Consider the following 17,279-nt stretch of genomic DNA (forward strand, 5'->3'; position numbering starts at 1 on the left):
GTAAAAGTGAGAAAGTGAAGTCAAAACATCCCTCCATTTATGTTTCAACATCACGCAATGCTTATATTTGAAAATAATAATAATAGAAGACAGTACCTCAAAAACCCAGGATGATTCTGCATCTTTCTTTTCTTTGAATCTTAATGCTGGTGTTGCATCTACAAAATGCAGTCACAGATACATTAATGAGAACACATACCACTGGGACGTTTAAATATATGTAAGTCTATCTTGATTCATGAATATGTCAATAAATCAAAGTGGCAGGAAAGAATTTCAGAGGGTTGAAGCATTTTCTGGAAGAAAACTTGGTCATAGTTGGGATATTTATGAAGGAAGATGGCAAAAGAAAAACACTTCAGAAGAAATGGATATCAGATTTGGATCTACACACTTCAGATTTTTTACACTAGTTTTTTTTTTTTTTTTAATGGAGGTACCGGGAATTGAACCCAGGACCTCGTGCATGCTAAACGTGTGCTCTCCCACTGAGCTATCCCCTCCCCCCTCCAACCATACTAGCTTTTAAGCAGAGTAGAAACCCCATAGATGCTCACTGACTTCCCACCTCTGTCACTTTTGTGTGCTCCACCAGTAGAAATCAATTTGCTATGATCTGCTTGCTCCTTTAGAACACTGTTAATAGTCCGAGTGCCGTTCTCTTTTCCCCCACTTTTTGGCTTTGTTGCCTCTTCCTATAAAAACAAAACAAAATGTAACAAAAACCCAACTTGAGAAAACGTCATATTCCTACACTTGGTCATTCAATCAGTCAGGAAGACAACATATATTTACTGTATCCATCAAATCATAGGCATTATCCTGGGAGAAGCTGGCAATATACATAAAAGAGATTCTGCTTTATATTCTAGGGGAGGCAGAGACACATGAAAATGAATCAACACAGACAAGTATCATTCAACAGCTCTACACCTGCAGTGAACAGACACAGTAAGGGCACAAAGGAGAGAAGAGACTTGCTGCGTGTCAATAGCTCCGGGAACGCTGGGAAGACCAGACTGTGTCTTAAAAGACAGACCCAGTGCAAAGAGCAGATGCGAAGGGGATTCTAAACAGGGCAGCCGGAGCCAAAGGTCGAGGTGTGAAACAGCATGAGAAGCCACATGGAAAACTAGAACTCAGTTACTGGGGACGGAATGGAGAGACAAAATTTGCTGGATTAAATATAAGACATCACTTCATTAATTTAAATGTGAGGCTACCTAAAAAAAGAAATAACGAAGTTAAAACTAACTTCCTGGGATTTCAAAATTGTAGAATAGATAAACAAGATTACACTGTATAGCACAGGGAAATATACACAAAATGTTATGATAACTCACAGAGAAAAAAATGTGACAATGAGTGTGTATATGTCCATGAATGACTGAAAAATTGTGCTGAACACTGGAACTTGACACAAGATTGTAAAATGATTATAAATCAATAAAAAATGTTAAAAAAAAAAAAACTAACTTCCATAGGGAACTATATTCAATATCTCACAAAAAACTATAATGGAAAAGAAAGAAAAAGAATCAGATATATACATATATTTATAACCAAATCACTTTACTGCACACCTGTAACTCATACAATACTGTACATCAACTACATTTGAGTTAAAAAACAAACTTCTATAACCAAAAAGACAAAAGGTGAGGATCAAATTTTCTTTCTGTTGTTCATAAAATCAGCTACATGTCCTTCAGAAGAGTCTGAGCACTTTTTTCCATGACCTGACTTTTCCTTCTCTTAATTTGAATTTGAGATGATTTCTCTCATAATTTGTACTATGGAGTTCCTGCTCTCACTTAACCCCACTATTTCTGCTGTGTCTGTATAATCATCTCTCTCATTTTGACACTCACTTATCTTTATATTCATCTTGTCCTTATGAGATGAATCCTTCCCCTTTGTACCCCTGCCCATCTTCATATTCATCCAAGCTGCTCTTTCCAGTTGCTTTCTTATTTCTTTTCTTAAGGGCATACTTGAGAACTGTTTATTGCCACCAACCTTTACAAATCTCAGTCCTGCACATGTACCTCTCTTGTTATCACACTGTGATATTGTGATATTTCTATTGTGATCTTGAGGACTTCCATTTCTGTGTAGGATCCTTTTCATCCCCATGAGAATCAGGGGGATGGTAAGTGAAAAAGCACAGGAAGGAAAAGTTAAAAACAAAACGACTTACCTCTGTAACACCAAGGACTGCTGAAGACGTGAGAGGTTCCGGTGCTGGGAAGGCAGGATGAGAAAAGCCTGAAACTTCAGTTGATGGTTGAGAAACGGTTCTAACCGCATCTTCATTTTCACTATTAGAATTATCGTCCTCAAAGAAGGTGCCAGTTCCTGGTTTCAAAACACCATCTTTTGCCTCTGCTGTAGTGAAAACAAGGTATGGCAGATGAAATTATCTATAATTTCTAATCAGTGAAAACACAGAAAGACAGTCTTCAAATAACTTACTGTTTATCATGGGTTCTCCCCAGGCCTGAATTGGCTTTGCGGATCTTGGATGCCGGACTTTCTGGAGAAGAAAGTAACAGCTTTAAGAACAACAAATATGAAATTGAATAAAGTAACTATAACATTCCCCATTCCTAGATGATCTAACACAAAGAGCACTGGCTTTGGAGTCATTCAGACATGGATTCAAGTCCTGGGTCTGTCATTTACCAACCTACATCTTCTCATGGGGTGAGGATTATGAGAGATGATCTCAGGGGTCCCAAAATGTTACTTTCTTTACCCCTCATTGATTATTATACAAACACTATGGTATCCATTAGATGACTTTCTTGACCAAAATGATCTAGAACAAAAACTTATGCCTGATAGTTTAGAGTCCTATTGAAAAAACTAACATTAAGAAATTTAAAGTAATTGTTATATTTTGAAATGTGCTTGCATGATTTATATATGTGTGAATGATCTCTCATGGGGGAAATATGAGAGTTCACTTTTTAGCAGTATCTTATTTGGATGAGTTAGAACAGCAAACAGTATAAGCTACTTCTATTCCATTCGCCAAAAAGCTAAAGACAAATGATTGTTCAAATTCAGCTACTTCTAAGAGGAATAAGAACAAAAGTAATTCTGAGGGGCAATGACTCATGAGTGAAAGCCACACACATAGTAAACAGAAAGCTGTCACTAAATATGTTCACAGAGGCAGAGTGAGATGGACTGAAAGAACACACACTGAAGAAGTGTTTTCTGCAAAGAAATATTAGGTTTGGGGCAAACCATTAAAAAAAAAAGTGGGGAGGAGGAAGAAAAGAAAAAATGAGACATGACTAGTCAAGTACAAACTTAAGGCAAGAAAAAAAGCAAAATGTAAGTATAACAAGGCATGTGGAGAAATATATATATTTCAGCATTTATATATAATAGATCAGTGATGTATCAGTATTGTTAGGGACATACGATGAGTGAAAGCCTCTGTTTTACCTTTTTATTATATATATAAAAATATGTAAGTTATATATGCAAGTATATATATATTATTCTTCAGCAAATTTTATAAAAATATCAAAATATATGATATATAAAACAAAGGCCTTTGTTCATAGTGTATCCCCAATAACGCTGACCTGTATTACTCTACAACTGTTTGTAAATACCACTATAAGTAAGAGTTAAATCTTGTCACTCTAAGCCACTCAATTGAACATGGTCGTCTCTCACTACCTGAACGCTGCAAATTATTACTAGAGAGAGAGAAAAATAGATTTTAGAAAGTTCCTAACACATCAGCTTTCCACCTAGACAAAGAACTGGTAATCAGGATTCTAAGAATAATATATAGCTTGAAAAGATATATTTAATGGAACATGAGACGGGGCTAAAAGAAGGTTAAAAAGTTTTCATCTCAAATTCTAAGCTCACAGTTGGTGGATACTGAAAAACAGACTGTAACCTTTTCCTATTTATCATATACTTCTTATCTATTTCCTCGGCATTTATGACATATTTCCTCTCATAACAACTGAATTTACAACCTAAACAAAGGGAATAGAAATTTAAGTCATGTTTTTAGAATTCAAATAGATTTCACTATGACATAGTATGCATATTATATTACCTGTATCATCAAATAGATTTCATTATGATAGAGTGTGCATGTTATATTACCTGCAGCATGATGCAGAATTCCATGTCTCTTCATGCATTCACATTCAAAAAATACTAAAATGCTTCTTACATTTAAGACCTTATTCTAGGTGCTCCAGGAAATGCACAATTACGTTCCCTAATCTCCAGCGGTGTATACTGATGCAGGGGCTATAAAGTGACTATGTAAATAACTATACTACAAAATGTCTGAAACTTGAAATTTTAGAATGGGACACGAGGACTGGACATACTTTTTAAAACTATAATACAAAAGAGTTCTGAAGTAGGTTTCACCACATGGTTGTTATTAAGAGTCTACTTTTAGAGCTGGCTGGCTGGCTGTTATTTTAGGGAAAACATGTATTCTTCAATTAGATGCAGAGTTATGAATATACTCGTAATGGGATAGTTTAGAAAACACAGAGGAATCTCTTTATAATATGGATTTTGAGGAACAATTTTAATTTCTAAATTTCTATAATTCCAACTATTATTTTAGTCTTAATGCAGAACCAGAGATAGAAATAAAGTAAAAACAAACAAACAAACAAACAAAACACCTCTTTCCTCACAACTCTCTGATACCAAAATAACAAGTGTCCAAGGGGAAAAAAAAAAGATACATGCTATGTAGTTTTGTAACTGAAAGGCCCCAGGAAGAGTCCATGATGATCACAGTAAGTACTCTGACCAACTTTCTAATACAAACATAAAACAATGATAGGCAGAACACTGCTAAATTTTAAGAGTAAATACTACACAAAACTAAATTCAGAGCAGAAAAATTAATTTCACAAGAAAACACTTTACCTTGGGAGCAAGATCTAAGTTACCATCTGATGGAGGCCGTGAATCATCAACATCATGTTTGGGTGAAATACTTTGGAGCAAAAATACACATCAAAAATGAGTGAGTTCATTTCTTCAAACAAACAAGTCACACAAGTCTATGCTGAGGGATGAGAAAGCAGATTTGGGAGCCAGGCTGCCTGATGGTTAAGTCACAGGTCAACTACTTGTTAACCATGGAATCATGGGTCAACTAGTCAACCTCCTTAAACTAGTTGCCTAATTAACTAGAAGTAAGCTATAACAGCACAGCTACTCTGCAAAGCTGTTGTGGTGACTGTATGAGGTAACAAATGTGAAGTATATAATATGGTGTCTAACCCAGAGAAGGAGGACACTCAACAAGCCTTGTTTCTTTTCTCTGTGTTCCCTTAGTCAACATGTAACTTTTAAAAATCCATAAAATCCTACCGGCTTACAGAGATGTCTTCAAACCTCGGTGCAAACTTAGTCACTAAAATCTCTATTAAAGAAGAAAGTAAAATAGAGTTTATATCAGCAATAGGAAAATACAGAATATTAAAAGTATAAGACCAATGTTCTGTTAAAAAGCATTCCTTTGGGACCACACCTGGAGACTACACACTTGAGTGAATACTGAGTATACTCCTGGTAGGTAATTAATGCATAAAAACCACTTCCCCTCCTTTATATTTATCAAAAAAAGGGTGTTTATCCAAATTTGAGATCTTCAAGTGAACTGCTGTTTACAAGGACCAAAATCCCAACCAAACTTTATGAGACTCACAAAAGAATGATAATCGTTAGTAGAATCAGTATCATAAACTGACAACGTCCAGCTCACACAGCATGGTATTTCTGCACGATACCCATTGGACAAACCCACCCTGCCATTTGGCTTTGTCAACCTCCTGTTATCTGAGCACAGTCATCCCTATTCGCTCACATACGGTCTAGGGCTGCTTTCACACTGCAATGGCAGACACGAGTAGACATGACAGACACATGGCCTAAAATACTGACTCTCTGGCCCTTTGTAGAAAAAGCTTGTGCATCCCTGCTTTATGCCATAACAGGAAACCCTAAGACTCAAATCAAATCTTACTCTTCTGCTCAACATTCTTCAGTGAATCCATGTAGCTGCCATTTCTGGTTCCCAACTTGACAACCGTTTCTTCTTCGTTGTCCTTGCTGGACAATTGCAACTTTTCTTGGACATTTTCTGCCCCAGCATGCGAAGAAGGTAAGCTCTCCTTAGCTGCAAAAAGAGAAATGATTATTCTACAGTCATCACAGTAACTGCATTTCCTTTCGCAGTGGCTGCTTTAGGAATGAGCATGCGATGTAGCCCAGCCAATAAGATGCTAGGGGAAGTCTACTGGAAGCTTCTCTGTTTTCTTACTAGTTAACAGAAAACATGCAGAGAAGCAGCCCTCCTCGCCTGCGGATACGGTCATGTGAGACTATGATGCTTGGAGCTGCTGCTAATCAGCAGACCAGGAAAGGCGACATCAAACACCGGCAGCCTCACAGCTGAAAGAGGGACATCATCTGGGATCCTGATGACATCACCGAACCTTCTAAACAATCCTGACTCCTGTTGCTGTAGCTACTGTTACTTAGGTCTCCTATTATTATTTGCAGTTAAAAGCATTCTGACAGATTTCCCAAGGTCTACAGCAGACCTACTCCTTTCTATAGTACTAGAAAGGCTTTCAGAAGCGCGCCTGAGCTAGGTAGTCACCTCGTTCCCAACCATTCCTACAGCATCCTTCCTGCACCAACAAAATGAAACTCACAGATCCCGCAAAGTTCACTGGCACATCTTAGCCTTTGCACCGCTGTCCTCTCTGCCAAATGTAATCTTCAAAGATGTTCCACCCACCAAACACTGCCCTTCTGCCTCCTTCCCTGGCAAACTTCTACTCACTCTGCGTGGCTAACCTGACATCCTACCCACTTTTAAAAAACTTCTTTCCTCAACATCGACTTAAAACTATTTGGTAAATATTAAATACCAATAAAAAATACGTAAAGACAGTTACAAAGTCCTCATGGGCTCTGGGACACAGTAAGCACAGAATAAAGTAGAGTAAATCATAAAAATGAGGATGACAGTAACAAGCTCCCGGAGGCCAGGAGCTGTGCTTTTGATCTGTTTGCATTCTGCAACGTCAGAGTGGTGCTTAGTACCTAAAAGACACTTGATAGTCATCTGTTGAGTGGGTGAATTAACAGATAAGAATGTTTTCTTTGAAAATCCTGTTTAAAAAATATACAGGCATTAACCATTGGACAACTCTACTGTGTTATGAGCACCTTGAAGACCAAAACTCTGTCTTTTCCATCTTTGTATTTCTTACAGCAGAAGTTCTTTGCTTGATCAAGGTCTACAAAGTTAAAGGTGCCCTCATACAGTTCATACTGAACAGCACGCTAGGGGTCACATCTAGGCAACACAGTCTTTTTTTTTTTTTTTTTTTTTTTTTTTTATGTGAAGCACTTCTGTGCTCTTTTTTACAATTTGTTGAGTCCTGAGTTGTGCTATTTGAGTATGTATATAACAATCCTTTAACTAATGGCAATAGAAAATCTTGTTCTAACAAAATACAGTTTCATGACAAGTATCCCCCAAAAAGAAAACATCTGACTCATGAAGTCAACATATCTCATTCTGTTTGCACTTCTGAGGAATGAAATTGGTGAGAGAGAGAGACCTTGGTGGTGTAATGATGTGAAAAGTAACCAGTGCTTCTCAACAAGGCACTGCTTTTCTGACTTCTGCCCTATCACTAGGTATCTTTAAAAAACAATCTCTTATTAGTATGCTGCACACTGGCCCAGCTGTGCAGCTCTAATTGTTGGCCATTTGTTTACAGCACCAGGAAGGTATTGCTGAGCTCCCAGTTTTAAAGACAATCACTTTTTAGTGAGGCTAATCACTATTCAATAACTAGCATTCATTTACCTGCTGTGATCCATTTGCTGTAAAAATTAAAGATCCAGTTCTGTAACAAGGCCAACTTGTTATAATGTTACAGGAAACGTACAACAAAGTTAAAAACCTATTTTTCTTATTTACACAAAGATATAATATGGGATTTCAGGGGCCATGATTAAATAAATGAATTTCTTTTCAGACAATACTGTCTCAGATTTTAATTACCTACAATTAACTTCTTAAGTAATTCTGAATACTAGCCATTAAGAAAAAATTAATGAAAAAATAAAAACACACATGAAATTTACACACTGGCTTTTTTCACTGCTCTTTCATTATCAAAACTTCCTCACTCTTACTTCCGCATCTATGGTGGGCCCAAGAAGAGTAACTTATTACCAGAACTCTGTCCTAGGTCGCTGTTTTGAGGGGGAGTAGTTGGTATCTTTCCGTCTCTGTAGTCGACAATCAGTTGGTAAAGGCTATGTATAAAAAATGTGATAAATAAATATTACTACTTGAATACTAATATGAAAAACAATTGCCAAGTATATTAAATTCTTAGATCATTTCAGACAGTATCAGAGGTAATATCAAAACTTCAATTGTCCCATATACTTCAAATTTGTACAATCTACACTTTTAAATTTAGGATGTATAGTTAAAAAGGAAAAAAAGGTAAGGTGAAGTAGTCATAAACTGAGGGCAGTACAGCTCAGTAAACTAGAGCAAGCCTGACATACGGAAAGTATCTCAAACTCAGAAGTCCCAGCTCTATAACCAACAGCTATTTGTTCCTGGAAAAAGTGCTTCTCTTCAGCTCAAAGCTTCCTTTATAAAACTGGGATCTTACTGTCAGACAGTTAGTTATTAATACTCATAAGAATATTATGAAGATTTAGTGAGATAATGTATCCCCCAGATGCTCAGAGAAATAGAGGAAGAATGGAATAATTTGTTCTTGAACTTTAATGCTGGAACTATTTGAGAATCCCAAATAAAACCCAATGTGTGTTTTTTTCATAGGTGTAACATTTAAATGCGGCAGTTTTCAGAAAATGTTACAAATTACAGTGATTAGCTGTCCTTCGTGCTTTATAATTCAGGGCACCTCAGCTACTATATAACTTGTAGCTACATTTATTTATAAATATATGACCTCATACAAGCATATGTATGAGAACTAAACAAGCTGTCACGCTGAAGTTTACGTGTCCATCGCCACGAAGACCGCGGAAACTGGATCAGCACAGGCATCCCGGGAGCAGAGGTCAGTCATGACCCGACTGCAGGACCAGTTTCTTTTTCCTTTTCTTCTCTTAAAATTTTATTAAAGGTCTTTAGAGAGCAACATCCAGACCCCAGACCCAGCTGCCGAGGAGATCCTGTTAAAACCAGTTTTAGTGCCAACACTGCAGCAACAGAATCAAGGGAAACAAGAGAACGATTAGAATGCCCTCGCCCTGCCCCAATGCCTTGTGGGAGAGGATTGTCACTGTGCTCTTAGGGAATCCCTTCGGTTCTTGGAAAATTCAAGAGGAAGATTATAGAAGAAAGTCCCCAAAGGAAAATACAGGATTTTCTGCTCTACTAAACATTTCAAGACCCAAATAACTAGTTAGAAAAATCAGATATGTGACATTATTTGTACCCCATGCATAGGGGTTACACTGGGATGAAATGGAGACCAGTAGGACCCTAAGGATAAAGGTCTTACAAACCCTGAGATAAAGAACCCTGTGCCCACTGCTCCATCTCACTAGTCTGGCCTTTTGCTGGTTTCCAGCTGGTGATGGGGAGGGTCTCACTGCCATCCCCAAAGTGCCTGCTCCCAACTAGGAACTCTCACCTGTCATGTAACAAGGAACAGTTAGGTCATTTTCAACCTCAGTTTAGAGATAACTGGCATTTTAATGTAAACACTTACTGTTTAAAACCATTACGACAAGCATATCTTTCAGCAGACATTCCGTGTAAATCTCGAGAATCGGCATTAACACGCTTCTGAAGAAGCAGCTTGACTATGTCCGGTGAGTCATGAAACACAGCAAGCATGAGCGCTGATCTAAAAAGAGACAGCTTCACCCTTAGGAACTTAGTTAGCTTAACTTAAACAGTTAATCTGATCTGTTTTACCAAGTTAATATCCTGCCCACCCCTGGAGAACTGACCATTTACATGCTCGAGTGCTCATCTTTGCAAATCACCTCCAAGGCCAAAACGGAGGGACAAAAAAGAAGCCTCCTGTCCTACTTGGGTAGCACACAGTAGAAGTGGCTAAATTCAAGTCCTCTGATGGACAAGAAAGGATGCTGAGGTCACTTATCTGAAGCAGGTAAAGATTTAAATAAAGGATTCCCCTTTTCTTCCCTAGTCTAAAATATAATACTTTAAAATCAGCTAGAGGTCAGGTAAGGAGAAGCTGTTTGCAGGCCGAAAACAGTAACATGAATAAAAACGGCAATAAAAATAGTCACGGCTGCAGTTAACCACGCTGAGAAGCATGTGCCCGGCACTAACCTGAACAGTCTACGCATGGTCTTTCTTAAGCACAACCGCCCTTGAAGGATGTACTACGACCCTCCTTTACGTGTCAGGAAGTATATTTGTTGATAATAAATCATGTCCCCCAGGTAACACACCTGACCAGCAGGAGAGCTGGGAATTCAACCTCATCTGACTCTAAAGCCCAGCTCCTTCCTCTTTACCATCCACCAATGAATTGTCTTCTTTAAAGGGAATGTTTATTCAATAATTAGAGCTATTTTTCTTCCTTCTACCATTATCAATTAAAAAGAAAAACATCAAAATGTACTAGAAGTGAAAAAGGATAAAAACTGATGAGCCCACAGTATCTGGTCATAGTTACTCTTAGTGATACTCACTTAGTGATAACCTAATAACATCAGTATCCTTCAAAGGAAGTAATTTAAAGCAGAATCATCCAAAAGACAAAACAAACTCCTCTCTGTTTAATATGCATCTTTTAAGAAACAAATATATACCAAATAGAGGTTAAAAAAATTATAAAAGAGTGAAGAAATTCAACACTGCCTCATAAGTTAAATTAAAATTAGAGTCCATACTAATAAAACTAAAATGAAATCCCTGAACTATTGTAAGATCATATGACCAAAAAAATCAGGATGCAAATGACATCAGTCACTATCATAAAGGAAGATGAGTCCTGCTACATACCGTTCTTTGTGACACCAGGCAGAATAATTGCTTTTCTACCTGACTGATGATGTGTTGATTCCAAGTTAATCCTCTTCTTATTAAGTTAATCTTTCTGATTGGCTGTTACTACTTAAGAATTAAGATTTTAAAAAAAAAGACAGAGAGAGAGAGAACACACTATTGTACCTTTCCGCCTTGTCAACTGCATGTATATTTGCCCCGTTCTCAATCAAAAATCTGACCATTTCTTTGTTCTCCCTGATGGCGAGTAAAAATGGTGTGAAGTTATACTGTAAAATAGTAAAAATAGTTGATAATGTACAAAATTACATATAAATTTCAAAACTGAATTTAAAAACTTAAGTCTCTGAACTTAAACATATACTATAAAGTAAATAACAAGTAGCCCCTTCCTCCTTGCCCCTCTGTGCCCCTTCTCTTTAAAAGGTTCCTCCTTGACTTCCTCGAAAGCTTCCCTGTGAAGTCACTCTCTGAAACTCACTTCAGACATTTGCTGGTTCCAAGAACCTGCGCTTCTATTGCAGCATGTGTCAGGCATTCTCTAGTTACCTTACTGCTCAACTACTTACTCCCGACACTCTAAACACTGCTCCAGAGAGAGACATTCAGCTACTGAATCAACTACACTTCTAAGGAGCCACGCTGAGGAGAAAGATACCATACTGTTTGCAACATGCATAACCTATCCAGTTACAACTATGACTAATCTCATAAAGCTTGCAGACATTCCAATGGGTATATGATTATTTGCATGTAAAGAAAAAGTTTTTCTTAAACCAACTTATAAATTCTAATTTGAAAAATTCCATCTCACTCTTAAGGGATTATTATAAAATATGAAGTGGACTATAAATTAATATAGACTGCTTTTAAAATCTTGAAATATTTATCAAAATATACAACAGGAATTGTAAATTCAAATGCTTACAGAGGCAACATAGGTGGCCCGAGTAAGTGAAGGTCCCAGGTGAGGACAGCAAACCGGAGAACACACGCCCCACCGAGAAGGGGCCACCTCTGCAGGGCAGACCGCACAGGAGCCTGGGCTCAAGGGGGACCAGATTTGATTCTTTAGGAGAAGTTCTGAAGTGCAGATTCTGGCACAAGTCTCCTAAATTTTAAATGTTGACTCAGTGTGTGGAGGCAAACTGAACATAACCAGGGCCACGTTTAGTCTATAGCCCACTTGTGTTTTTATGTTTGCTGTGTTTCCAAACAGTTGGGTATAAATCAAGTATTTGTATGTAAAACCTTGCCTTTCTTTAGAATCATATGTCTTACACACAAAAACACTTGGCCCCAACATGTACTAAAAATTGTGATTAACACTCATAAGGCCCACTTCAAGAATTTTTCCAATGCCTACTAAAACTACAATCTACCTGTATCTAATTCTCCCTGATTGTTAATCAAGTGGATAATTAGTTCATAAGACGGCCAAAACTAAATTATTAAAACAATTCCAATTTGTTACTAATGTCATGGGTCTTGATGTTTAAAACTGCCATCTTCCATGGTATACTTATATATAATGGAAAACAACTCAGCCATAAAAAAGGAGTAATGCCATTTGCAGCAACATGGAAGGAACTAGAGATTATCATACTGAGTGAGGTAAGTCAGAAAGTGAAAGACAGATCCCACAGGATATCACTTGATATGTGGACTCTAAAATATGATACAAATGAACTTATTTATAAAACAGAAATAGACTCACAGACATAGAAAACAAACTGATGGTTACCAAAGGGGAAAGGGGGTGGGAGAAGAATAAATTAGCAGTTTTGGACTAGCAGAAAGAAACTACTATATATAAAATAGATGAACAAGGTCCTACTGTATATACTACAAGGAACTATACTCAATATCCTGTAATAAACCATAATGGAAAAAATATGAATATATATATGTATATATATATGACTGAGTAAGAATATATATAACTAAGTAAGAATATACATATATATAACTGGATATATATATATATATAATAGAATCACTTTGCTGTACACCAGAAACTGTCACAACACTGTAAATCAACTAGACATTAATTTTGAAAAAACTGTCATCTTGATTATGCTAGGGCTCAGTGAATCTAACAGATGTATTGCAAGAGTCTGTCACACAGCTTTAACCAAAAGAAGGTTCATGATTTCCTATTACTGCAATCAGAAAAACCCTGTTGACCTAATGACCTGCATGGGAACAAAAGGTGCAAAATCTTTGAAGGGTCCGACTCTACTTATTGAATCCCTCACAACAAAGTTTCTAAGACTGTCTGAGTGCCACTGAATGATCAGCGGTTAGAAGGGAAAAGGAGCTATTCTTCAAGGCAATAGATATTGCCAGTAATATTGTCAGTAAACTCCTCAATCACAGAGGGAAAGACGGATAAAAGTCAGGCTAACACGGCTGGAAAAGAGAGCACTGAAAGAAGCAGCATCTATCAAACCCCTGCGCTTCCAGTAATGTCTTATTTTTGAGATCTGTGAATTTACACGTATTACACGCATCCATTCAATAGTCCTTAACCAAGGGTTGTATCAGAATCTCAGGGAAGTATTTCTAAACACTTGTGTCCAGACCTGAGTAGATTTATTCAATCAAAATCTTCAGGGGAGAGCCAGGAGAAAAAGCAGGAGGACCAGCTTTGTCATCACTTGCTCCCCACCTACAGCCACAGCCCCGCAGGGGAGCCACACCAGGCTGAACATGGACGACCCCAAGGTGAAGGTGTACATGGAGGGCCATGTGGCCACCAGCACAAGTGAATGCCCCTGCTGGCTGTCAAACATGACCTGCCCTCACTTGTCCAGATTCTAGAACCTGGGATCCTGGGGTGCTCAGGGCCTGCGGTTTGCCGCCTCCCCCGCCCAGGTGCAGTCACCCAGCTCCCCCTGCTGGGTACTGGGCTCCTTCCTCCTCCCACCCATCCCCAGGCAGGCAGCCAGCCCTTGCCATCACTTCACTCCCCGCAAGCCTTCACCTTCTGTAGGCTCTGAGCCTACCACCCACTCCCAGACACTTCCTAATGGGAAGTTGTTCCTTCTGGGGTAGAAGTGCAGCTGGGAGACAGAGCTCTGCCCTTTCTGTGGGCACTACATCTAGCCCCTGGCCTTGGTTTTGGAGTTGTTTCCATGATAACAGGGCCTGATGTAATCAGTATACATATTACTATAAATAAAACACCTGTAGCTAGAAAAGACCCTATATTTGAAATATCTTGTAAATAGAGTCAGTTGAGCTATACCTTGTTTATCGCCTCAATATCTGCATTATAGCGGAGCAGCTTTGTTGCAATTGATGTATTTTCAGCCAAGACAGCGTAATGCAGAGCAGTGTTTTGACAGTTGTCCTTAAGATTTGGGTCAGCACCGCGTTTCAGCATGATAGTGACACATACTTCTTCCTGGCATTCTACAGCCTGTTGGTATCAAGCCAAGAAACAGACTGTAAGTGCTCGGCATTCCAAGTTAACATTTCTCAAGTCCCAGCCGTTTGTTATATTTAAAACAATTAAATTCATTTTGATTCTAAGTAATTACATCGAATCCATCTCATGTGGACATGGTTGGCTGCTACACACCTTCATGAGAGCTGTCTTGCCTTCCTCATCACGAGCATTCAGATCACACTTCCACTCTATGAGGAGAGTCACCACTGATGACTTGCCGCTGCTGCAGGCTAAGTGTAGGGCAGTCCTGAGAACATGAGAGGACGTTTTAGGAAATTAGAGCGTACTAGTTCAAAGGTACAGTTACTCACGTAATGCTAAACATTCAACAGCATGCGATTCCTATACTTTTAAAACTAAAACTAAATCTTCTTATCTTAGTTCTTTCTATGGGGAAAGAACACTATTTTTTATCCCTTGTTACTCACCACATTAAAGGAAGAACTACCTGTCTTAATAGAAAGGGCATGCGGTTGAGATGAAGCTCAACTTGGGTCTGACTTTCACTTTAACAGTCACTTATTAGCTCTCACTTACCATGTCTGTGTCTCAATTTCCTCATCAACAAAATGGGCATGAAGTAGTAGTAGTTATCTTACAGGACGCCACTGTGATGCTTAAATGAAAAGCTATGCAAAGTGTCTGGCAGTTCCTTGCACAAACTAACAGCTCAGTAGTTGTTAGGTAATACTATTATTGTTACCGTTACTCTTTTCCAAAGACAACATTTCAATTAAGTAAAATGACAGTCTATCTACTTTGTGGCTGCAAGGACGAGAGAGAACACTGTACTTCAATGATTCTAACACGCTCACTGTCTCACACTTCAACATCTCTGCCGTGGGAAGGCAATTTAAAATTCACGTCTTACAACCATAGTCGGCGGCTCCTCCCAGGCCCCGCCCCGCCCCGCCCCTGTTACCTGTTCCTCCTGTCTCTGCTGTCTACGACGTTTTTCTTGCGTGACAGCAACTCCTGCACTTTATGCCTGTAACCTAAATACGCGGCTCTGTGGAACTCCTTCAGCTCACCGCTGTGGACGTAATACCCAGGCACGGGGTTCTCACGATCCCTGGGCTCTCTCTGATGGGTGGTGAAGCCCACCCATCTCGCTAACTTAACGAGTCCCTTCTTCATCTGGCTTATCGCCTTCCGACACCGCTCACTTCCCTCCTGGCCTCTTGCCGCCTCCCGATCTCAGCGCTGGCGCTACAGAGGAGCCACAGAGGTCTCGCTGCCACACCTTGGCTGCGAAGCTCAGCGGCGCGGAATGTTTGGTTCGGAACGTTCGTAGCCTAGCAACAGCTCTGACCCTCAACTGTCCCTCAACTGTCCCTCCAGAGCCGGTGTCCCTGTGAGTGCACACAGAGGCCCGGAGGCCCAGTGTGCCCAGTGAGCACATGGGAGCCTAAGGCATTTCAAATCTCTGCAGTTGCTTGTGGGCCATCTTGGGTTCCCTTCAAATGCTGGTGCTAGGTGGCTAAGTGTTTCAGGACATTTCCTGAAGTGAGGCCTGCCCCTGACAAAGTCACGTTTGTATGCAACTGTGGTTACAGTGGGGTGGAACCACAGGATGCTGAAGGCCTAGTCCCGCACAGAGCTCCCCACCAAGAATCTCTACTTCGCCTTATCCCTCAGTTCATTCCCTTCCACATCCCTCTGGGCCCCAGCCAGTCTCCAGGGAATTCAGCGGATGCAAACAGCAGAAAGCGGCTTTCACGGTTTCAGAGACTGTGGCAATACGTATCATTAAGCACAAACTTGAGAAACCAATACACGCTCTCCAGATGAAATGAAAACGGGTTTCCGCATGTCTGCTGACCCTGCTCTGTGGCTCAGCCTTATGTTTACGTGCTTTCCTCGCTTGATTTTATCTTTTGCATTTATTTCCACCAAGTAAATCTTCAATCAATCAAAGATCTATTTGAGAGCATGCTATAACATTTGAGAACGTTTTAATCACGTAACTATGGATAACGTGTAACACCACGTCAGTTACTCAGCGAGGCCAGGCTGCTGGCTGACGACTTGCAGGAGGGGTGGAAGGCAGGACAGGCCTCTTCTTCCTGCCTACCTCCATCCTTCCTCCCTCAGCTGGCTAATTATGGCTTCTGGCCCTGCCAGGATCAAAACTGCAGGGGGCGGTAGAGTTCCTAAGTGGCTGACACTCCTGGGAGCTGGTCTTGAGTGGACTGGACCTGGCAAAGTGTTTTGAAGCTGACTCTCTCAGGGGCACTTCTGGGCCCACACCTGCAACTCCCCCGGCCTAAGTGAATGTGGCGTTACTAACTCACCCTTTTAACCTATCTTCTCTATTAGCGTACACTGTCATTTCCCTCATCTTAAAAAAGAAAGGTGCGTTCACCCTCCAGCTGCGGCCCCATCTCTCTGCTCTCCGGCACACACGCCTCCTGCCCCTGCAAAGGAGCTCTTCCCATTCGCTTCCTCCGATTCCTCTCCTCTTCCGTCCAAGCAAGCGTGTCCACTCACTGCAACTGCTCGCGACAGGGTCCCCCACCACCCACCAGGTGCTGACTCCACGGGGAGCTCTCAGTCCTCTCCTCGCACGGCCCGGCAGCCACGCTTCCCACCGCTGCTCTCCCCGACTTCCTCAAGCCCTTTCCTCACGGGGCTTCCCGGCTCTCAGGCTGCTCTGGTTTCCTCCCACGGCCCTGGCCGGTCTTCTCAGCCCCAGCCCCTGAATGCTGGCACACAGCACCCCTGAGGCTCAGTCTCCTGGCCTCTCCC

At 40.1% G+C, this 17,279-nt stretch overlaps 1 protein-coding gene across 6 annotated transcripts in view; it reads right to left on the reverse strand.

Moving 5' to 3' along the window:
• The window catches only part of LOC141574628 (ankyrin repeat domain-containing protein 26-like), a 55,924-nt gene extending 40,197 nt beyond the window's left edge, over window positions 1-15,727 (reverse strand). For 3 of the 6 annotated variants that reach the window (XM_074350082.1, XM_074350083.1, XM_074350081.1), the window contains exons 1-13: window positions 15,454-15,726; window positions 14,664-14,778; window positions 14,328-14,501; window positions 11,243-11,346; window positions 9,804-9,941; window positions 8,276-8,358; window positions 6,041-6,193; window positions 5,386-5,437; window positions 4,936-5,005; window positions 2,476-2,536; window positions 2,201-2,388; window positions 569-695; window positions 97-158 (exon numbers count right to left, since the gene is read on the reverse strand). In XM_074350082.1, coding sequence (XP_074206183.1) covers window positions 97-158; window positions 569-695; window positions 2,201-2,388; window positions 2,476-2,536; window positions 4,936-5,005; window positions 5,386-5,437; window positions 6,041-6,193; window positions 8,276-8,358; window positions 9,804-9,941; window positions 11,243-11,346; window positions 14,328-14,501; window positions 14,664-14,778; window positions 15,454-15,668 — 1,542 coding nt within the window. In that variant the 5' untranslated portion in view covers window positions 15,669-15,726. Of the gene's footprint in view, window positions 1-96; window positions 159-568; window positions 696-2,200; window positions 2,389-2,475; window positions 2,537-4,935; window positions 5,006-5,385; window positions 5,438-6,040; window positions 6,194-8,275; window positions 8,359-9,803; window positions 9,942-11,242; window positions 11,347-14,327; window positions 14,502-14,663; window positions 14,779-15,453 lie in introns of all 6 variants that reach the window. The other 3 variants (XM_074350085.1, XM_074350084.1, XM_074350086.1) reach the window with 3 other exon arrangements.
• Window positions 15,728-17,279: the final 1,552 nt, after the last annotated feature.

Source organism: Camelus bactrianus, chromosome 22 (assembly GCF_048773025.1).
Source record: "Camelus bactrianus isolate YW-2024 breed Bactrian camel chromosome 22, ASM4877302v1, whole genome shotgun sequence".
NCBI classification, from domain to species: domain Eukaryota; kingdom Metazoa; phylum Chordata; class Mammalia; order Artiodactyla; family Camelidae; genus Camelus; species Camelus bactrianus.